The sequence below is a fragment of the Schistocerca nitens genome, chromosome 4 (assembly GCF_023898315.1).
Source record: "Schistocerca nitens isolate TAMUIC-IGC-003100 chromosome 4, iqSchNite1.1, whole genome shotgun sequence".
NCBI classification, from domain to species: domain Eukaryota; kingdom Metazoa; phylum Arthropoda; class Insecta; order Orthoptera; family Acrididae; genus Schistocerca; species Schistocerca nitens.
Genome location: NC_064617.1, coordinates 20,563,447 through 20,588,021, shown reverse-complemented (window position 1 = coordinate 20,588,021; position 24,575 = coordinate 20,563,447). Strand labels below are relative to the sequence as shown.

The window sequence follows — 24,575 nt, the reverse complement described above, 5'->3', positions numbered from 1 at the left end:
TTAAGGGGTGTCACCTTTGAGGCTGCCGAGCACTAGTCTTCAAAGACCCTGTACTACAGGGCGCAGAGGCTGGAGAATCCTGCTCCACGAGATCTACAGAGGCATCAGCATTCTCCCTCTGTCGGTCCACTAAGTCCTGGGCAGAAAAACGGTTGGTCATGCACACTGGTGACACGGAGGTCGGCCAGGTGAGGCTATCATTTGACGACAATGTTGAAGGGGATCTCCAAGTCAGCGAAGAAGACCGTTTGCCTTTGTTTGATTTCTTGGAGCCTTTACGGTTGGCAGAGGAAGACGCACATGTTTGTTGGCTGGAGGGACGTAAAAAGTCTACGCAGGAGTATTTCTTCTGTCCTTTCCGGCCTGCTGGTTGTGTAGCAGAGGACTTTGCCCCGTGAGACAAAAGTCTGATGACTTGTTGCACAGCTGGAGGATGGAGGAAACAGGGATGTTACCATTACACTGAGTGATTATACAATCGCAGTGCTGAATTTGAGGTCGCATGTCTGTGTGGCCACATTCTTCATGGAGCAAGAACAGTTCTGTAAGTACCAGATGGTGGAACGCAAGGTTTCCGACTAGCCAACAACTTGCAAGCGACAGGGTAAAGCACTTTTCCCTTCCCCTGGATCTTTTGAACGGCATGCTCATTGAGATATATGGGACACAGTCTTGGAAGGAGGCTGCATGGTCGCCATTGCAGTTGATACAGTCAGGTGGTGGTGGTGGGGGGGGGGGGGGAGGGGGGGGGCAAGAATCGTAAGAGAATGTACATGCAGCATGGAAGGGAAAAAGAGGTTGCAAAGGCTGGGGCCCCATGGTAGCCGAGCACGAACCTGCCAAAGCAAGGCGAGCACCTAGTGGGGAGGTTTAGGTGAGGAGGAATGCGAGACCGCACGATGTGCTGGAGAGAGGTTCCCTCTTGCATATTTCAGAGAAATTAGTGCTGGAAGCCAGTATCCAAATGGCTTGTGCAGTGAAACAGCTGTTCAAAACATTTGTGTTGTGACGTGCAGCATGTTCGGCAACTGGATGGTAAATTTTGCAGTGGCTATTCATCCAAAAAGACAGTTGGCTATTTGTCATGCCCACATAAAATGCTGCACATTAACTGCAACATAGGTGATATATTATACAGCTGCATTCATAAGTAACCCCGACTTTTATGAGGTAGTTGGTTGGTTGGTTGGTTTGGGGAAGGAGACCAGACAGCGTGGTCATCGGTCTCATCGGATTAGGGAAGGATGGGGAAGGAAGTCGGCTGTGCCCTTTCAGAGGAACCATCGCGGCATTTGCCTGGAGTGATTTAGGGAAATCACGGAAAACCTAAATCAGGATGGCCGGACGCGGGATTGAACCGTCGTCCTCCCGAATGCGAGTCCAGTGTCTAACCACTGCACCACCCCGCTCGGTTTTTATGAGGTAGGAAATGCCTATGACAGTACTGCAGTAGCAGATGGTGGTGGTGGTGTATGTATATATATATAAACAAAGATGATGTGACTTACCAAACGAAAGCGCTGGCAGGTCGATACACACACAAACATACACACAAAATTCTAGCTTTCGCAACCAACAGTTGCTTCGTCAGGAAAGAGGGAAGGAGAGGGAAAGACGAAAGGATATGGGTTTTAAGGGAGAGGGTAAGGAGTCATTCCAATCCCGGGAGCGGAAAGACTTACCTTAGGGGGAAAAAAGGACGGGCATACACTCGCGCACACACACACACACACACACACACACACATATCCATCCACACATATACGGACACAAGCAGACATATTCAAAGGCAAAGAGTTTGGGCAGAGATGTCAGTCGAGGCGGAAGTGCAGAGGCAAAGATGTTGTTGAATGACAGGTGAGGTGTGAGTGGCGGCAACTTGAAATTAGTAGAGAATGAGGCCTGGTGGATAACGGGAAGAGAGGATATATTGAAGAGCAAGATCCCATCTCCAGAGTTCGGATAGGTTGGTGTTAGTGGGAAGTATCCAGATAACCCGGATGGTGTAACACTGTGCCAAGATGTGCTGGCCGTGCACCAAGGCATGATCCTCATTACCAACAAACACTGTCTGCCTGTGTCCATTCATGCGCATTCAGTGCAAAAATTACACATCACAAAATACAAGATGTCTGACTACACAAAAATTGTAGCTGCAAAAGACATAAACAGAGTTTTAAACAATTGTAGACTTCATATCCTTTAGTCAATCTAATTTAGAAACAAGAAGAAAGGAGAGAGAGAGTACCTGATGTCTATCATCTGCAAGCACTGATTACTCCCCAATGCATTAATCAAATTGTAGAGATCCGACTTCAGTTTGGAATCTGGTATGCATAACGACTGAAGAACACAATCTTCTTCCTGAAACCAATTTCACTCATGAATGAACAAATAGAAACTTACATATGTATATAATGAAATATTAGTATTGATTTCCTTTCATTCAGGAAATACAAATCAGATACTTCTTATCAGGCACCCAAAGCTCTAATGAGGCCAACATGTACCATGGAAAGAATTGTGTAGGAGATAAGATACAAAGGAGAAAAGAGAGGGAACTATGTCTTTGATTATTCAATTACATGTAGCAGCCATAATTACAGTAACCCAATGACTACAATCCAACCAGAGTAAGAAACATCTTCAAGATATTCTGTGTGTCACGCTACATCATCATTTGTAACTTCCATCCAAATAAGTTGCAGGTAACATGGTTATGCTGCATCCAAACCAAAAAGCTAAGTAAATTTTTAAACACAACCATATGCATTACACAGCTCAACTGTGCTTCCTTTGCTCATCTCTCTATTTGTTGGAACACCACCGCATACACTCCCTCCCTTACACTCTTTCACTGGAAGACTATCCTTTCCTCGCTCTTTAAATATGTCTGCTTGTGTCTGTATGTGTGGATGGATATGTGTGTGTGTGCGAGTGTATACCTGTCCTTTTTTCCCGCTAAGGTAAGTCTTTCCGCTCCCGGGATTGGAATGACTCCTTATCCTCTCCCTTAAAACCCACATCCTTTCGTCTTTCCCTCTCCTTCCCCTCTTTCCTGATGAGGCAACAGTTTGTTGCGAAAGCTTGAATTTTGTGTGTATATTTGTGTTTGTTTGTGTGTCTATCGACCTGCCAGCGCTTTTGTTTGATAAGTCTCATCATCTTTCTTTTTAGATATATTTTTCCACGTGGAATGTTTCCCTCTGTTTATATATATATATATATATATATATATATATATATATATATATATATATATATATATATATAAACAAAGATGATGTGACTTACCGAACGAAAGCGCTGGCAGATCGATAGACACTCAAACAAACACAAACACACACACAAAATTCAAGCTTTCGCAAGAAACTGTTGCCTCATCAGGAAAGAGGGGAAGGAGAGGGAAAGACGAAAGGACATGAGTTTTAAGAGAGAGGGTAAGGAGTCATTCCAATCCCGGGAGCGGAAAGACTTACCTAAGGGGGAAAAAGGACAGGTATACACTCGCGCACGCACGCACGCACGCACGCACACACACACACACACACACACACACACACACACACACACACACACATATCCATCCACAACATATACAGACACAAGCAGACATATTTAAAAATGTCTGCTTGTGTCTGTATATGTGTGGATGGATATGTGTGTGTGTGTGTGTGTGTGTGTGCGCGCGCGCGCGCGAGTGTATACCTGTCCTTTTTCCCCCTAAGGTAAGTCTTTCCGCTCCCGGGATTGGAATGACTCCTTACCCTCTCCCTTAAAACCCACATCCTTTCGTCTTTCCCTCTCCTTCCCCTCTTTCCTGATGAGGCAACAGTTTGTTGCGAAAGCTTGAATTTTGTGTGTGTGTGTTTGTTTGTGTGTCTATCGACCTGCCAGAGCTTTCGTTCGGTAAGTCACATCATCTTTGTTTTTAGATATATTTTTCCCATGTGGAATGTTTGTGGAATGTTTGTGGAATGTTTCCCTCTATTAATTTATATATATATATATATATAGGTTATAATAGAGGGAAACATTCCACGTAGGAAAAATATATCTAAAAACAAAGATGATGTGACTTACCAAATGAAAGTGCTGGCAGGTCGACAGACACACAAACAAACACAAACATACACACAGAATTCAAGCTTTCGCAACAAACTGTTGCCTCATCAGGAAAGTGGGAAGTAGAGGGAAAGACGAAAGGATGTGGGTTTTAAGGGAGAGGGTAAGGAGTCATTCCAATCCCGGGAGCGGAAAGACTTACCTTAGGGGGAAAAAAGGACAGGTATACTCGCACACACACACATATCCATCCACACATATACCTTATGGTTTGGAAGTGGGTTACGCATTATTGAGTATATATAGGCGGGATAAAATTGTATAGTAGATTACGGTAAAAAGGGGAAGGTGAATACAAAGTGAGACTACTGGTAAAAACAGGAAGAGAAAATAAAGAGAAAATAAGACGACAGGAAAGATTTCGAAATGCAACAGCGACAATAACAAACGTAATTGTTGGGTTCAAATTAATGATATGGTTATAATAGAGGGAAACATTCCACGTAGGAAAAATATATCTAAAAACAAAAGATGATGTGACTTACCAAATGAAAGTGCTGGCAGGTCGACAGACACACAAACAAACACAAACATACACACAGAATTCAAGCTTTCGCAACAAACTGTTGCCTCATCAGGAAAGAGGGAAGGAGAGGGAAAGACGAAAGGATGTGGGTTTCAAGGGAGGAGTAAGGAGTCATTCCAATCCCGGGAGCGGAAAGACTTACCTTAGGGGAAAAAAGGACAGGTATACACTCGCACACACACACATATCCATCCACACATATACAGACACAAGCAGACATATTTAAAGACAAAGAGTTTGGGCAGAGATGTCAGTCGAGGCGGAAGTGCAGAGGTATGAGTGTCGGCAACTTGAAATTAGTGGAGATTGAGGCCTGGTGGGTAACGGGAAGAGAGGATATATAGAAGAGCAAGTTCCCATCTCCGGAGTTCGGATAGGTTGGTGTTGGTGGGAAGTATCCAGATAACCCGGACGGTGTAACACTGTGCCAAGATGTACTGGCCGTGCACCAAGGATTGCTTAGCCACAGGGTGATCCTCATTACCAACAAACACTGTCTGCCTGTGTCCATTCATGCGAATGGACAGTTTGTTGCTGGTCATTCCCACATAGAATGCATCACAGTGTAGGCAGGTCAGTTGGTAAATCACGTGGGTACTTTCACATGTGGCTCTGCCTTTGATCGTGTACACCTTCCGGGTTACAGGACTGGAGTACGTGGTGGTGGGAGGGTGCATGGGACAGGTTTTACACCGGGGGCGGTTACAAGGATAAAAGCCCGAGGGTAGGGAAGGTGGTTTGGGGATTTCATAGGGATGAACTAACAGGTTACGAAGGTTAGGTGGACGGCGGAAAGACACTCTTGGTGGAGTGGGGAGGATTTCATGAAGGATGGATCTCATTTCAGGGCAGGATTTGGTGAAGTTGTATCCCTGCTGGAGAGCCACATTCAGAGTCTGGTCCAGTCCCGGAAAGTATCCTGTCACAAGTGGGGCACTTTTGTGGTTCTTCTGTGGGAGGTTCTGGGTTTGAGGGGATGAGGAAGTGGCTCTGGTTATTTGCTTCTGTACCAGGTCGGGAGGGTAGTTGCGGGATGCGAAAGCTGTTGTCAGGTTGTTGGTGTAATGGTTCAGGGATTCCGGACTGGAGCAGATTCGTTTGCCACGAAGACCTAGGCTGTAGGGAAGGGACCGTTTGATGTGGAATGGGTGGCAGCTGTCATAATGGAGGTACTGTTGTTTGTTGGTGGGTTTGATGTGGATGGACGTGTGAAGCTGGCCATTGGACAGGTGGAGGTCAACGTCAAGGAAAGTGGCATGGGATTTGGAGTAGGACCAGGTGAATCTGATGGAACCAAAGGAGTTGAGGTTGGAGAGGAAATTCTGGAGTTCTTCTTCACTGTGAGTCCAGATCATGAAGATGTCATCAATAAATCTGTACCAATCTTTGGGTTGGCAGGCCTGGGTAACCAAGAAGGCTTCCTCTAAGCAACCCCTGAATAGGTTGGCGTACGAGGGGGCCATCCTGGTACCCATGGCTGTTCCCTTTAATTGTTGGTATGTCTGGCCTTAAAAAGTGAAGAAGTTGTGGGTCAGAATGAAGCTGGCTAAGGTGATGAGGAAAGAGGTTTTTGGTAGGGTGGCAGGTGATCGGCGTGAAAGGAAATGCTCCATCGCAGCGAGGCCCTGGACGTGCGGAATATTTGTGTATAAGGAAGTGGCATCAATGGTTACAAGGATGGTTTCCGGGGGTAACAGATTGGGTAAGGATTCCAGGCGTTCGAGAAAGTGGTTGGTGTCTTTGATGAAGGATGGGAGACTGCATGTAATGGGTGGTGTTGTCTGAAAGCTGACGCAGTCCCTCAGCCACATACTCCCGACGATCAAGTACCACGGTCGTGGAACCCTTGTCCGCCGGAAGAATGACGATGGATCGGTCAGCCTTCAGATCACGGATGGCCTGGGCTTCAGCAGTGGTGATGTTGGGAGTAGGATTAAGGTGTTTTAAGAAGGATTGAGATGCAAGGCTGGAAGTCAGAAATTCCTGGAAGGTTTGGAGAGGGTGATTTTGAGGAAGAGGAGGTGGGTCCCGCTGCGACGGAGGACGGAACTGTTCCATGCAGGGTTCAATTTGGATGGTGTCTTGGGGAGTTGGATCATTAGGAGTAGGATTAGGATCATTTTTCTTCGTGATATTTCCAGCAGAGAGTACGAGTGTAGGACAGTAAATCTTTGACGAGGGCTGTTTGGTTGAATCTGGGAGTGGGGCTGAAGGTGAGGCCTTTGGATAGGACAGAGGTTTCGGATTGGGAGAGAGGTTTGGAGGAAAGGTTAACTACTGAATTAGGGTGTTGTGGTTCCAGATTGTGTTGATTGGAATTTTGAGGTTTTGAAGGGAGTGGAGCTGGAAGTGGGAGATTGAGTAGATGGGAGAGACTAGGTTTGTGTGCAATGAGAGGAGGTTGAGGTTTGCTGGAAAGGTTGTGAAGGGTGAGTGAGTTGCCTTTCCGTAGGTGGGAAACCAGGAGATTGGATAGTTTTTTGAGGTGGAGGGTGGCATGCTGTTCTAATTTACGGTTGGCCTGTAGGAGGATGCTCTGAACAGCCGGTGTGGATGTGGGAGAGGAAAGATTAAGGACTTTTATTAAGGATAGGAGTTGACGGGTGTGTTCATTGGCTGAGTTGATGTGTAGGTGAAGGATTAGGTGGGTGAGGGCAATGGATTGTTCAGTTTGGAACTGGTATAGGGACTGATGGAAAGAAGGGTTGCAGCCAGAGATGGGAACTTTAAGTGTGAGGCCTTTGGGGGTAATGCCAAATGTCAGACAAGCCTGAGAAAATAGAATATGGGAGCGTAATCTGGCTAGGGCGAAGGCATGTTTGCGGAGGGAATGTAAATAAAACTTAATGGGGCTGTTGTGGGGGTGTTGTGAGGGTGACATGGTATTAGAAGGTGGAAAGTGTAACATGAGGCTGAAATGAAAATAAAAATATATGGGGAGAGATAAAGGTGAACTGGAAAGTAACTGGAGATCTGGTGTGAAAAAAGGCGAAAAGGTGTTGGTTACAGCTGGGCTATGTTGGATTTGGGTTGGTAGACAACGATGTGCACAAAGGTTAGGTGGTTGTGTTGCCGCCAAAACACGTTAAAGGACGGAGAAATTCGGGAAAATTTCGAAAAAACTGCGTGTAATATATTAAAAGGAGTGGTTTTGTGGTGGCAGATTATGAAAATGAGGCTAACTATTGTTTGACGAAGAAATAATGACGTTAAAACCTGTGGGAAGCGGATAAAAATTATCAGTGATGTGCGAAAAACGAAAATGGAAATAAAGCAAAAGTTATTAGAACTAGCTGAAATGGTTGTTTAAAAGGTGAAAGGAACTGTTTGTGAACTAGAAATGGTGGATTTTATAGCGGCGGTAGTGTTGAAAGCTGCAAAAAAAATTTTTTTGGTTATGGTTTGGAAGTGGGTTACGTATTATTGAGTATATAGGCGGGATAAAATTGTATAGCAGATTACGGTAAAAAGGAGAAGGTGAATACAAAGTGAAACTACTAGCAAAAACAGAAAGAGAAAATAAGAAGACAGGAAAGATTTCGAGATGCAACAGTGACAATAACAAACGTAATTGTTGGGTTCAACCAAATGATATCAATATAAAGAGGGAAACATTCCACGTGGGAAAAAAATATCTAAAAACAAAGATGATGTGACTTACCAAACGAAAGCCCTGGCAGGTCGATAGACACACAAACAAACAAACACAAACATACACATGAAATTCAAGCTTTCGCAACAAACTGTTGCCTCATCAGGAAAGAGGGAAGGAGAGGGAAAGACGAAAGGATGTGGGATTTAAGGGAGAGGGTAAGGAGTCATTCCAATCCCGGGAGCGGAAAGACTTACCTTAGGGGGAAAAAAGGACGGGTATACACTCGCGCACACACACACATATCCATCCACACATATACACACACAAGTAGACATCTCTCAAGCAGACATATTTAAAGACAAAGAGTTTGGGCAGAGATGTCAGTCGAGGCGGAAGTACAGAGGCAAAGATGTTGTTGAATGACAAGTGAGGTATGAGTGGCGGCAACTTGAAATTAGCGGAGATTGAGGCCTGGTGGATTACGGGAAGAGAGGATATATTGAAGAGCAAGTTCCCATCTCCGGAGTTCGGATAGGTTGGTGTTAGTGGGAAGTATCCAGATAACCCGGACGGTGTAACACTGTGCCAAGATGTGCCGGCCGTGCACCAAGGCATGTTTAGCCACAGGGTGATACTCATTACCAACAAACACTGTCTGCTGTGTCCATTCATGCGAATGGACAGTTTGTTGCTGGTCATTCCCACATAGAATGCGTCACAGTGTAGGCAGGTCAGTTGGTAGATCACGTGGGTGCTTTCACACGTGGCTCTGCCTTTGATCGTGTACACCTTCCGGGCTACAGGACTGGTGTAGGTGGTGGTGGGAGGGTGCATGGGACAGGTTTTACACCGGGGGTGGTTACAACGGTAGGAGCCAGAGGGTAGGGAAGGTGGTTTGGTGATTTCATAGGGATGAACTAAGAGGTTACGAAGCTTAGGTGGACATGGCTTCTCATTTTTACTTCAATCCTTTCTTACAAAACACACTCGTTTTTCAGATACTATTCCATTGTGATTATTTTAATAAGTCACTAACATCAATCCTTTACAGAAGAATAGAAAAACTGGTAAAAGCCATCCTCGGGGATGACCAGGAAGTGAAAGGCTATTTACAATTTGCACAGAAACCAGATGGCAGTTGTAAGAGTCGATTGGCATGAAAGGGAAGCAGTAGTTGAGAAGGGAGTGAGACAGGATTGTAGGCTATCCCCAACGTTATTCAATCAGTATATTGAGCAAGCAGTAAAGGAAACAAAAGAAAGTTTTGGAGTAAGAATTAAAGTAAAGAGAGTAGAAATAAAAATCTGATGCTTGCTGATGACATTGCAATTCTATCAGAGATAGCAGTGGACTTGGAAGAGCAATTGAATGGAATGGACAGTGTGCTGAAAGGAGGATTAAGATAAGCATTAACAATAGCTAAACGAAAAAAATGGAAAGTAATCGAATTAAATACCTGATCCTGAGGGAATCGGGAGAAAGAAAACTGGCATTCTACAGATCGGAGCGTGGAATGTCAGATCCCGTAATCAGGCAGGTAGGTTAGAAAATTTAAAAAGGGAAATGGATAGGTTAAAGTTAGATATAGCGGGAATTAGTGAAGTTCGGTGGCAGGAGGAACAAGACTTCTGGTCAGGTGATTACAGGGTTATAAATACAAAATCAAATAGGGGTTATGCAGGAGTAGGTTTAATAATGAATAAAAAAATAGGAGTGCGGGTAAGCTACTATAAACAGCATAGTGAACGTATTATAGTGGACAAGATAGACACGGAGCCCATGCCTACTACAGTAGCACAAGTTTATATGCCAACTAGCTCTGCAGATGACGAAAAAATTGAAGAAATGTATGATGAGATAAAAGAAATTATTCAGGTAGTGAAGGGAGACAAAAATTTAATAGTCATGGGTGACTGGAATTCGACAGTAGGAAAAGGGAGAGAAGGAAGCATAGTAGGTGAATATGGATTGGGGCTAAGAAATGAAAGAGGAAGCCATCTGGTAGAATTTAGCACAGAGCATAACTCAATCATAGCTAACACTTGGTTCAAGAATCATAAAAGAAGGTTGTATACATGGAAAAATCCTGGAGATACTAAAAGGTATCAGATAGATTATATAATGGTAAGACACGAGATTTAGGAACCAGGTTTTAAATTGTAGGACATTTCCAGGGGCAGATGCGGACTGACCACAATCTATTGGTTATGAACTGTAGATTAAAACTGAAGAAATTGCAAAACGGTGGGGATTTAAGGAGATGGGACCTGGATAAACTGACTAAACCAGAGGTTGTACAGAGTTTCAGGGAGAGCATAAGGGAACAATTGAAAGCAATGGGGGAAAGAAATACAGTAGAAGAAGAATGGGTAGCTTTGAGGAATGAAATAGTGAAGGCAGCAGAGGATCAAGTAAGTAACAAGACGAGGGCTAGTACAAATCGTTGGGTAACAGAAGAGATACTGAATTTAATTGATGAAAGGAGAAAATACAAAAACGCAGTAAATGAAGCAGGCAAAACGGAATAGAAACGTCTCAAAAATGAGATCGACAGGAACTGCAAAATGGCTAAGCAGGGATGGCTAGAGGACAAATGTAAGGATGTAGAGGCTTATCTCACTAGGGGTAAGATAGATACAGCCGACAGGAAAATTAAAGAGACTTTTGGAGAAAAGAGAGCCACTTGTATGAATATCAAGAGCTCAGATGGAAACCCAGTTCTAAGCAAAGAAGGGAAAGCACAAAGGTGGAAGGAGCATATAGAGGGTCTATACAAGGGCGATGTACTTGAGGACAATATTCTGGAAATGGAAGAGGATGTAGATGAAGATGAAATGGGAGATACGATACTGCATGAAGAGTTTGACAGAGCACTGAATTACCTCAGTCGAAACAAGGCCCCAGGAGTAGACAACATTCCATTAGAACTACTGATGGCCTTGGGAGAGCCAGTCCTGACAAAACTCTACCATCTGGTGAGCATGATGAACGAGGCAGGCAAAATACCCTCAGACTTCAAGAAGAATATAATAATTCCAATCCCAAAGAAAGCAGGTGTTGACAGATGTGAAAATTACCGAACTATCAGTTTAATAAGCCACAGCTGCAAAATACTAACGCGAATTATTTACAGACGAATGGAAAAACTGGTAGAAGCAGACCTCGGGAAAGATCAGTTTGGATTCCGTAAAGATGTCGCAGCACGTGAAGCAATACTGACCTTACGACTTGTCTTGGAGGGAAGATTAAGGAAGGGGAAACCTACGTTTCTAGCATTTGCAGACTTAGAGAAAGCTTTTGACAATGTTGACTGGAATACTCTCTTTCAAATTCTAAAGGTGGCAGGGGTAAAATACAGGGAGCAAAAGGCTATTTACAATTTGTACAGAAACCAGATGGCAGTTATAAGAGTCGAGGGACATGAAAAGGAAGCAGTGGTTGGGAAGGGAGTGAGACAGGGTTGTAGCCTCTCCCCGATGTTATTCAATCTGTATATTGAGCAAGCACTAAAGGAAACAAAAGAAAAATTCAGAGTAGGTATTAAAATCCAGGGAGAAGAAATAAAAACTTTGAGGTTCGCCGATGACATTGTAATCCTGTCAGAGACAGCAAAGGACTTGGAAGAGCAGTTAAACGGAATGGACAGTGTCTTGAAAGGAGGATATAAGATGAACATCAACAAAAGTAAAACGAGGATAATGGAATGTAGTCGAATTAAGTCGGGTGATGCTGAGGGAATTAGATTAGGAAATGAGACACTTTTTGCTATTTGGGGAGCAAAATAACTGATGATGGTCGAAGTAGAGAGGATATAAAATGTAGACTGGCAATGGCAAGGAAAGCGTTTCTGGAGAAGAAGATTTTGTTAACATCGAGTATAGATTTAAGCGTCAGGAAGTCGTTTCTGAAAGTATTTGTATGGAGTGTAGCCATGTATGGAAGTGAAACATGGACAATAAATAGTTTGGACAAGAAGAGAATAGAAGCTTTCGAAATGTGGTGCTACAGAAGAATGCTGAAGATTAGATGGGTAGATCACGGAACTAATGAGGAGATATTGAATAGGATTGGGGAGAAGTTTGTGGCACAACTTGACTAGAAGAAGGGATCGGTTGGTAGGAGATGTCCTGAGGCATCAAGGGATCACAAATTTAATACTGGAGGGCAGCGTGGAGGGTAAAAATCGTAGAGGGAGGCCAAGAGATGAATACACTAAGCAGATTCATAAGGATGTAGGTTGCAGTAGGTACTGGGAGATGAAGGAGCTTGCACAGGATAGATTAGCATAGAGAGCTGCATCAAACCAGTCTCAGGACTGAAAACCACAACAACAACAACGCTGAGGGAATTAGATAATAAAATGAGAAGCAAGAGAAGATTATAAAATGGGAAGCAAAACAACTGATGATAGTCGACGTAGGGAGCAGATAAAATGTAGACTGGCAATGGCAAGAAAAGCGTTCCTGAAGAAGAGAACTTAGTTAACATCGAGTATACATTTACGTGTCAGGAAATCATTTCTGAAAGTATTTGTGTGACGTGTAACCATGTATGGAAGAGAAAAATGGACGATAAATAGTTTAGTCAAGAAGAGACTAGAAGCTTTAAAAATGTGGTGCTACAGAAGAATGCTGAAGATTAGATTGGTAGATCATGTAACTAATGAGTAGCTACTGAATAGAATTGAGGAGAAGAGGAATTTGTGGCACAACCTGACTAGAAGAAGGGATCGGTTGGTAGGACACATTCTGAGACGTCAAGGGATCACCAATTTAGATCTGGAGGGGTAAAAATCGTAGAGGGAGACCAAGAGATGAACACATTAAGCAGATTCAAAAGGATATGGGTTTCAGGAGTTAGAGGTGAAGAGGCTAGCACAGGATAGAGAAGCATGGAGAGCTGCATCAAACCAGTCTCTGGACTGAAGACCACAACAACAGCAACTCCTCTCTTCCCATTTATGGTAAAGTCGAGCAACTAACAATTCAAAGAGAGGCACAATTGCACCTCCACATTTGATTAAGCAAGTAAGAGTTTTCATTCACATTTTTAGCTGCTCAATAATCTTTAATTTGCCTCTTTCTTGGTACAAAGAAGAATCAAATGCAATTTATTTAAAGAAATTCATATTTATGTACCACTATCACCTGTTGATAAAATAAATCTTTATATTCACTACCAGTTTGAATCAAAACAATCATAAGGATACACATAATTATTACAGGAGCTGCATCCCTTCACTTTTCCTGTGACCTCAATAAAATAGAATAATTTAAAACCATTCTGCATTGTGTCATCTAGGGTAAAATCAGTTTTACAATTAAAAAACCTTAGTACGCTGTCCATTTCTACATTCCCTACTATTATGTGGAGGGCAGCAAAGAATGCAGAAATGGCTGTATGCTGGTCTCTACTTTCTTCTGAATCACTCTAAGCCATTCTGACACAATCCCTCAGTTTCCTTCTGGAAAGGAGACTGCTACTAAAATGACTCTTTGTGTAAATCTTAGGAGATCAGGAAACAGTTCTGATACTTTAGCTTCTCCTTGGCACTTTCTACAGTACCTGACATGTTATATCTTATTACAAACCTGTATCATCTGCACAACCGCATCCATAACAGAAGCAATATATTTAGCTTTCATGTTATTGAGGTTCCTGCCCATGCTCAAGTGCTTGATTGATTTATTTTTGCTAATTGCAGTCACCACAGAAGCTAAGTCTGCATCCATATCTACAACAAAAAGAAATTAAAACTCAAGTTACATAACAAGAAAAATATGCATTTTCTATATAAATAAAAGAGCAAAGAAGATGGCATCAAACGACGCAAAACCATACCAGAATAGCACATTAACATGCAAAGGATTACTATGAAAATTAAATGTTTCATTCATTGAAATACAGCACCATATTTCATATAACTCCATTATTTACATAAAACAAAATTGACAAACATCAAAAAAGTAAACATTACTGAGTAATCTGAAGGATAATAACTATCAAGTCCAGACAAAGACAAATAAAAGACAAAACGTAAGTGGGAATTTAAGCTTTCTTCTGCAAGCTTAGAACTAATAAAATATTGTATGAAAAATTGAACATATAAACTGAAAAAATAATAAAATCCTAGTAAGAACACTCTCATGGTATCTTTAAGTATTAAACACGAACACATATCACGTAACATTAGCCTAACACTCATAGCTCGATACAATAACAAAGAACTTAGAGCGGGAAGAGTACAATTTTTGAAAGGACATAGTACAAGGCATATTCAAAATGCGAAAGTTGTCTCCCAATGTTTAAAAGTTGGTAGCTCATCACAAAGTTGCACGAGTGCAGTGGCATCTATTGCTTGCTTAAAAAGTCACAGATGTCACTGTTTTGAGTCAGCAGTCATTTGACTGTGGATGACAGTAGAGAAGAATGACTTAGAAAACTGTCACAAAAAAGCCTTGTCACATGGAAAGGCTGTTAGTGGCACCAAACTTTGTATCCAGACACTCATGCACTGCACACACACTAAAATTGAGGGTAGCAAAGGAGAAATACTAAACTTCATTTTAAAATGTTCCTCTGGAGAGGAAATGCAGGAGTACTACTGGAATTAAATTCTTGCATCACTACAAAGATGACTGATACAGATATTAGTGTCAATAGTACTGCAAAACAGCTGAACTTGCCAAAATTTAACAAAGCTACAGGATTTCATGGAGTCCCTACCAGATTCTATGCACAATTTGTAGCTGAGATAGTCCTTCTATTAAGTACGATCCACTGTAGATCCCCAAACAAAAAATTGTGCCCAGTAATCAGAAGAAAACACAGGTTACACCTGGTGGCAAAAGGTAGCCACAAAACTACCATCCAGTACCATTGATGTCCATCTCTGTAGAATCCCAAAACAAATTCTGAGATCAACTGGAATGATGTGTCTCGAATAGAATGACATCCATGCCAACTGGCATGGATTCAAAAAATATCAGTAATTTCTCACATAAAATCCTAAAAGCAGTGGATTCGGTCAGCTAGTTGACTTCAGAGAAGCATTCGACTCACTACCACAACTATGCTTAGTAACAAAAGTGTGATTAAAATATGGGGTAACCAATAAAATTTGAAACTGGATTGAGGATTTTCTGATTGGTGGAAAGCAGCACGTTATCTCCGATGGAGAGTCATTAACAAATGTAGAGTTAATTTCATGTGTGCACTGGTGACATTTGTTGGGATCCTCCCTATTCTCGTGTACTAATGACCTGGAAGACAATATTAATAGTAACATCAAACATTTTGCAGATGACACAGTTATTGTATGTCTGCCAAGTGGTAATGAGGATATCTTGTCAGCATTCAGTGGCATGGAGGTGGAATGAACTGTGAGCCTCCATAGGGAGCAGGCACAGACACTGAGGCTGCCAGGAGGTCTAACTTAAATGACCAAATCCTTTGGGTCCTTGGCTGCTTTAAATAAGGGCACATCAAGGACATGAAACTTATTCATCTACTGCATGTGAAGCAATCCTTTCCATCCCATTATGGTACTGCATTGATTATGCTCAGATTTTGACTTGGAAACAACTGGGACAATTTGTGCATCGGAATTAGTTGGTTGGTTTAAGAGGGGGGAGGGGGAGGGGAGACGCCAAACTGCGTGGTCATCGGTCCCCATCAGGATTAGTTCTGGAATTTATCAGCTTGCAATTTCCTTAGTCAAGTCATGCATTTGTGATTCCCAACTTGTACTGCTTGTGTACATGTTACCCAACAGTATTTTGAACAGCTCCTGCACAGTACCACATAATTTATTAAGGATATAAGATTAGCATCAACAAAAGCAAAATGAGGATAATGGAATGTAGTCGAAGTAAATGGGGTCATGTTGTGGGAATTAGATTAGGAAATGAGACACTTAAAGTAGTAAGTGAGTTTTGCTATTTGGGGAGCAAAATAACTGATGATGGTCGAAATAGAGAGGATATAAAATGTAGACTGGCAATGGCAAGGAAAGCATTACTGAAGAAGAGAAATTTGTTAACATCGAGTATAGATATACGTGTCATGAAGTCGTTTCTGAAAGTATTTGTATGGATTGTAGCCATGTATGGAAGTGAAACATGGACGATAAATAGTTTGGACAAGAAGAGAATAGAAGCTTTCGGAATGTGGTGCTACAGAAGAATGCTGAAGATTAGATGGGTAGGTCACGTAACTAATGAGGAGGTATTGAATAGAATGGGGGAGAAGAGAAGTTTGTGGCACAACTTGACTAGAAGAAGGGATCGGTTGGTAGGAAATGTTCTGAGGCATCAAGGGATCACCAATTTGGTTTTGGAGGGCAGCATGGAGGGCAAAAATCATAGAGGGAGACCAAGAAATGAATACACTAAACAGATTCAGAAGGATGTAGGTTGCCGTAGGTACTGGGAGATGAAGAAGCTTGCACAGGATAGAGTAGCATGGAGAGAGCTCTGCATCAAACCAGTCTCTGGACTGAAGACTATAACAGCTCTATCATGTCCAGAACTTATTGGGATCCTTTTATCTGGAGCCAAGTGCATGGTCTCAACCAGAGGTTCCATTGATTCTGTGATGAAATTACAATGAAATCCAGACCATTAGTTGCTTACAGGCATTGATAAATATCAATGGGGACAGTTGAAAATGTGTGCCTCAACTAGGACTCGAACCCAGGATCTCCTGCTTCCATGGCAGATGCTCTATCTGACTGAGCTATGAACGACATAGAGGACAGTGCAACTGCAGGGACTTATCCCCGACATGCTCCCCATGAGACCTACATTTCCAACTTACTGTCCACATACTACATTTGTTGTGCCCCTGTCCATTATACTCACTACTCAAAGCAGTCAATCTACCGATACTGGTAAGAGTTTGACCAATGTGAGAGCATCTGCACTGAAAAAGATCATTGGCCGGCAGATTCCATGAGAGTCGAGGTTGCAATTTTCAGGACTTTTGTTAACAGGTGCAGTGTTTATAGGTCATGGATACACTACATAGAAGAAGCAGCTACTCAAATGGCAGAGTACTGTGGACTACAAATGTTCTTGCTTTAAGCTAGGCGGTAAGATTGCACATTATGTAAAACAGTTCAATGTTATAATCTTAACAGTAAATTGCAAAAGCATTTGTAGAAAAGTCCCTGAATTTATGGCCCTGCAGAAAAGTTGTCACACTCAAATCACATTTGAAATCAAGAGCTGGATGAATCTAAGTACAAAGGTCTGAAATATTTAACGAGGAATGGAACAACTATTCAAAAGACAGGTTAAATGTCATAGAAGGGGGAATGTTTATTGCAACTGACAAAAATATTATGTTTATCGAGGTAAAAAACAAGTCTGACAGCAAAGTTAACTGGATGTGAATAACTGGCCTCAAGTAAATCAGATGTTTTCTCACCAATCACCTCACTGCCCATAACAACTGTATCAGCATTCAAAAAAAAGTCTACACTCAGTAGCATGAACATAACCTGATCCTGCAATATTGGATGTGACTAACCTACTGAGTACAGACTGGTATGTTGGCAGATTCATTGCAGGTGGTATAACCAGACTATCTTGTGCAGTAGTTCTGAGCACATTCTTCAAAATCTGTCTTTAGCAGGTAGTTCGATAACCCACATGCGACGGAAATATTTTAGATACTGTAACTACAAAAAGACCTGACCTTATCAACAGTGTCAGTATACAGACAAAGGTTCCATGACTGTAGTTATGACTCACAGTAACTATCTGGCAGAAGACCTCTTCCAATTACCGGACTTCTCCACCTATAAACTCTGCCAGAGTGATCCCATTCCAGAAGACCAACACAAAGTCCAATCACTGCTAAAAGCCTTAGGACTTTCTCAGAACATATCCCCTCAATTCATTTCCCTCCACACCCCTATGACACCCTGCACAAAAGCCCGTACCGTGCTACTGAGCGTCTCTCTTGCAGAGTCTTCCACTGGAGTTTATCTATCATCTCCGTAACACTTTCGTGATTACTAAATGATCCTGTAACGAAGCGCACTGCTCTCCACTGTATCTTCCCTATCTCTTCTATCAACCCTATCTGGTACGAACCCCATACCAGTGAGCAGTTTTCAAGCAGTGAGTGAACAAGTGTACTGTAAGTTACTTCCTTTGTTTTTGGACTGCATTTCCTTAGGATTCTTCCAATGAATCTCAGTCTGGCATCTGCTTTACAGACGATTAATTTTATATGGTCATTCCATTTTAAATCACTCCTAATGCATACTCCCAGATAATTTATGGAATTAACTGCTTCCAGATGCTGACCTGCTATTTGTAGCTAAATGATAAAGGATCTTTCGTTCTATGTATTCGCAACACATTACACTTGTCTACATTGAGATTCAATTGCCATTCCCTGCACCATGCTCAATTCGTTGCAGATCCTCCTGCATTTCAATACAATTTTCCATTGTTACAACCTCTCGATATACCACAGCATCATCCGCAAAAAGCCTCAGTGAACTTCCGATGTTATCCACAAGGTCATTTATGTATATTGTGAATAGCAACGGTCCAACGACACTCCCCTGTGGCACACCTGAAATCACTCTTGCTCGGAAGACACCTCTCCATTGAGAATGACATGCTGCATTCTGTTATCTAGGAACTCTTCAATCTAATCACACAATTGGCCTGGTAGTCTATATGCTCTTTCTTTGTTCATTAAACGACTGTGGGAACTGCATCGAACGCTTTGCGGAAGTCAAGAAACACGGCATCTACTTGGGAACCTGTGTCTATGGCCCTCTGAGTCTCGTGGACAAATAGCGCGAGCTGGGTTTCACACGATCGTATTTTTCGAAACCAATGCTCATTCCTACAGAGTAGATTTCTTGTCTCCAGAAAAGTCATTATACTCGAACATAATACGTGTTCCAAAATTCTACAACTGATCGACGTTAGAGGTATAGGTCTATAGTTCTGCACATCTGTTCGACGTCCCTTCTTGAAAACGGGGATGACCTGTGCCCCTTTCCAATCCTTTGGAACGCTACGCTCTTCTAGACACCTACGGTACACCGCTGCAAGAAGGGGGGGCAAGTTCCTTCGCGTACACTGTGTAAAATCGAACTGGTATTGCATCAGGTCCAGCGGCTTTTCCTCTTTTGAGCGATTTTAATTGTTTCTCTATCCCTCTGTCGTGTATTTCCATATCTACCATTTTGTCATCTGTGCGACAATCTAGAGAAGGAACTACAGTGCAGTCTTCCCCTGTGAAACAGCTTTGGAAAAAGACATTTAGTATTTCGGCCATTAGTCTGTCATCCTCATCCTCTGTTTCACTACCATTTTGGTCACAGAGTGTCTGGACATTTTGTTTTGATCCACCTACCACTTTGACATAAGACCAAAATTTCTTAGGATTTTCTGCCAAGTCAGTACATAGAACTTTACGTTCGAATTCGTTGAATGCCTCTCGTATAGCCCTCCTCACACTATATTTTGCTTCGTGTAATTTTTGTTTGTCTGCAAGGCTTTGGCTATGTTAATATTGGCTGTGAAGTTCCCTATGCTTCCATAGCAGTTTTCTAACTTGGTTGTTGTACCATGGTGGCTCTTTTCCATCTCTTATGATCTTTCTTGGCACATACTCATCTAATGCATATTGTACGATGGTTTTGAACTTTGTCCACTGGTCCTCAACATTATCTATACTTGAGACAAAACTTTTGTGTTGAGCCGTCAAGTACTCTGAAATCTGCTTTTTGTCACTTTTGCTAAACAGAAAAATCTTCCTACCTTTTTTAATGTTTCCATTTATGGCTGAAATCACCAATGCTGTAACCGCTTCATGATCGCTGATTCCCTGTTCTGTGTTAACTGTTTCAAATAGTTTGGGTCTGTTTGTCAGCAGAAGGTCTAATATGTTATCGCCACGAGTTGGTTCTGTGTTTAACTGTTCAAGGTAGTTCTCAGATAATGCACTTAAAACAATTTCACTGGATACTTTGTCCCTGCCACCCGTTATAAACGTTTCAGTCTCCCAGTCTATAGCTGGTAAATTAAAATCTCCACGAAATATTTTCCAAATTTTACTTCAGGTGTTCTGCCACACCACTGCTGAGCCAGGGGGGAAGAGGGGGGGGGGGCTATAGAGACATCCCATTACCATGTCTGAGCCTGCTTTAACCGTGACCTTCACCCAAATGATATCACATTTCAGATCTCTGTCAATTTCCTTCGATACTATTGTACTCTTTACCGCTATAAACACGCCTCCCCCTTCACTGTCCAGCCTGTCTCTGAGGTATAATCTTCCAATAGGAGTTTAGAATTTCATTACCGTTTACATCTGGTTTCAGCCAACTTTCCGTCCCTAGTGCTATGTGCGCATTGTGGTCATTTATTAATGAGAGCAGTTCTGGGACCTTCCTATAGACACTCCTGCAGTTTACTATTACCACATTAATATTGCCATTCCCTGTTGCGTTTTGCCTACTGCTACCTTGTCGCGTCTCAGGAGGCGTCTTGTCGGGCCTAGGGAGGGAATTCTCCAACCTAAAAAACCCACATGTGCACTTCACACGTACTCCGCTACCCTGGTAGCCGCTTCCTGCATTAGTGCATGCCTGACCTAATCAGGGGGACCCTACATTTCTCCACCCAATAGCGGAGGTCGAGAAATTTGCACACCAGATCTCCGCAGAATCGTATGAGCCTCTGGTTTAAGGTTGGTTTCCACTCGGCTCCAAACCAGAGGACCGCAGTCGGTTCTGGGAACGACACTACAAATAGTTAGCTCACCCCCGCGAGCAAGGCTTTCCGCCTTCACCACCTCCGCCAATCGCCTGTTTGAATTGAGGATGACCTCTGAACCCAGACGGCAGGAGTCATTGGTGCTGATATGAGCAACAATTTGCAGTCGGGTGCACCCAGTGCTCTCTATCGCCGCTGGATAGGGTGGGACCCCCCCCGCCCGGTAAACAGACATAGTGAACACTGGCCTTCTTCCCCGACCTTTCCGGTATTTCCCTAAGGGGCTCCATCATCCGCCTAACATTGGAGCTCCCGATCACCAATACACTTCTCCCCCCGCGTGCCTGCTCGGACCTTGCTGAAGGAGCGGCCACATGTCAACTCACAGGCAGAGCAGGCAACGACACACGGCCAGCCTCCACATTGACCCTCCGCCTCGTGCGACGCGAACGCCATCGAACCCACCACTCCCCTTGGGGAGAGGGTGGCCCAACCATGCCTGGTACTGGCGAAGATGTCTCGACAGCAGGGACCGTGGGTGAAGCACGAAACACCTGGGGTGTACCACGCAACGAACCAGACTCCCCACTGACGCTACACTCTGAGGCAGCAGCCTGAAGATGGCTGACCGCGGCCATCAGCACATTCAGCTGTTCGCAAACGGTGGCCAGCTCCTCTTGCATTCGTACACAGCAGTCACACATCCTATCCATCCTAAGAAATCAACAATTTATTGTAGAGAGTTAAGTAATCAACTTTTAACTGGACTGTTAATTCACTAAAGGCGGCTGATAGCAGACTAAACTGTGGTCACTAGACACTTCTTGCTGGAAACAATGAAAATAAGCACTAACTATCTCTGGACTGTATTCAAAACAAACACGAAGTCTATGGAACACTATTACTAGTACTTGAAAATTAAAGCTTCCTAGGAGATGTGAAGCAAGACGGTAGTTACAATGAAACTGGCACCTCCCTATACACTAACATACCTCATGCCCATGGTCTTACCGTTACTGGACATTACCTTTCCCAACGTCCTTGAGTGTACGAACCCACTGCCTCATTCCTCAAACACCTTATTTACTTTATACTAACCCAGAACTACTACTCCTTTGAAGAGAAGGTATATAAACAAATCCATGACACAACCATGGACAACCATGGGCACCCGCATGGCATCCTCCTATGTCAACCTTCTTATGGGCCATCTAGAGAAGACCTTCCCAGTCTCCCAAACCACCAAACCCCTAGCCTGGTTAAGGTTCGTTGATGATATCTTCATGATCTGGACTCAGAGCCAAAGCAGCCTATCTTTGTTCCTTCACAATCCTGGTCCTCCTCAACCCAGTGTGCCACCTTCCTAGTTGTTCACCTCTAACTCCCTGATGGCTCCATCCGCACCTCTCTCAACAATAAACCCACCAAACACCAACAGTACCTGCATTTTAACAGCTGTCATCCCTTTCACACCAAAAATCCCTCCCATACATCCCGGTCATCCCAGGACGGCATATCTGCTGTGACAAGAGCTCCCTTGCTCAGTATGCTGAATCTCTCACCAAGGCCTTTACAGACAGGCAGTATCCCCCAGACCTAATCTACAATCAGATCTCCCATGCCATTCCCCCCCACTCCTTCCACCAGCCCCAAGAACCAGCCACGAAAGAGTGTCTCCTTCATTGCCCAGTACTACCCCATACTAGAACAACTCAACGACATCTTTCACCAGGGCTTTGATTACCTATCATCATGCCCTGAAATGAGGAACATCCAACCAGAGATGCTTCCCACCCATCCTAAAGTGGTGTTCTGTCACCGACACAAATTCCACAACATCCTATTCTATCCCTATGCCACTCCCAATTCCAACACATTACCACATAGATCTTACGCCTGTGGAAGACCAAGGTGAAGACCTGCCCTATCCACACATCCAGCACTTCCTGTTCCAGTCCTGTCACAGGTTTATCCTACCCCATCAGGGGCCAGGCCACATGTGAATGCAGCCATGTCATTTACCAGCACTGCTGCAACCATTGCACAACTTTTTATATTGCTATGACTACAAACCAGTTGTCCATCAGGATGAAAGGCCAATTCCAAACTAAAACTAAGAGTAAAATAGGCCACCATGTAGCACAACATGCAACTGAATGTAACCGGCTTGATTTCAATGGATGGTTGTATTGGCAATCAGGAGCCCCCCCCCCCCCCCCCTTCCCCAATCTCCACCACCAGCTTTTCAGAACTGCACAAATGGCAGTTATCCTTACAACACATTTTCCGCTCCTGTAATTACCCTGGCCTCAACTTACGGTAATACACTGTCCCCTAAACCTTCCACCCAACATTTTCCACCTCCCCCGTCTTATCATCTCCTCCCCATTCTCATCTCCCACCCTGTTTATTCGCAGCCCTCTGCCAACTCATCCGCCCATCTTTCCCTGTTTCTCTCATTTTTTTTCCCATCTCCCTGCCCCACAACATCCTGAGACAATGGACATGTTGGCACTGTAGTCCCTGCACACTCCACCAGAAAGTGTTCATCTCTCTCCCCACCCATACACTACTATCCCTTCTCCTTCCCCACACCCTCCAGACTACTGCTTGCACCTCACAGAATAGTTGCATTCTGTTCTAGATGCTGGAGTTGGCGGTTGTTGTTGTTGTTGTCCGTGTGTGTGTGTGTGTTTTTTACTGATGAAGACTGTGGCCGTAAGCTTTATGTAAGTGTCTTAATTGTGCCCGTCTGCAACTCGATGTGTCTTTTTTATGGTAAGTAGCGATCTGTCTTTTACTGCATTTTTGTAATGGACTGGGTCATCTGCAAGTCATGAATTACCACTTTGGCTAGAATTAATACATTTTAGGCCAGCTTTTGACCCAGACTTAACAAAATCTTTGCTGATACTCCTTGAAAACAAAAAGCACTGATTCAAGGTATGTGAATAAAATGAAGAATTTAACTGAATTTTTAGTCAGTGCTTGACAGACAGTAGCTGCGATGCTAACTTCCTCGGAAGACTATCCAAAATTTTGCCAGCAGTTGGCATGGGGCACCTGTGTTTGTAACTACGAAGTGGTTTCTATTCGCCAGTGTACGAGAGACCTGTAATTTCATCCATTTGTCTTTTTGTCAAATATTATCAATCCAGTAAGAGGTGTAGCCGTTAATGGACATGTTTAAGGCTGACAGGGTGTAATTTGATTTGAAAGGCAGATGATGTCAATGGATCTGATATGAATAAATTGGAATGGTAAGCTGCACAGTTGTGACTTTGCACAAACTTGAAGCGATTACAGTTTCAGTAGCTGTTGTTTTTCTGTAGCTGCTAAACAAGAGTTTCTTTGTTTAATATTTACGTTAAGGCACAAGAAATTTACAGAAAAGCCTCCCAGCCACTAAATTTTATTATGTTTGGAGCTCAAACATTGCAAGAATGTATATAATTGTCTAGTAGTACCTGACTGTAAATATAGCACAAAATCCATATACCTGAACATTTTGCAAGTAAGTGGTTCTTTCTGTGGGAAAATGAATTTGCAATTCTTTACAAAAATTCAGATAGAATAGGAA

The 24,575-nt window shown here is 43.0% G+C and overlaps 1 protein-coding gene across 1 annotated transcript in view; it reads right to left on the bottom strand.

The window, feature by feature from the left end:
- Nucleotides 1–24,575, bottom strand: part of LOC126251387 (F-actin-uncapping protein LRRC16A) — a 598,780-nt gene that overhangs the window by 175,538 nt on the left and 398,667 nt on the right. Inside the window, exons 14-15 of the mRNA XM_049951780.1 lie at nucleotides 13,838–13,980; nucleotides 2,249–2,364 (exon numbers count right to left, since the gene is read on the bottom strand). Coding sequence (XP_049807737.1) covers nucleotides 2,249–2,364; nucleotides 13,838–13,980 — 259 coding nt within the window. The remainder of the gene's footprint in view (nucleotides 1–2,248; nucleotides 2,365–13,837; nucleotides 13,981–24,575) is intronic.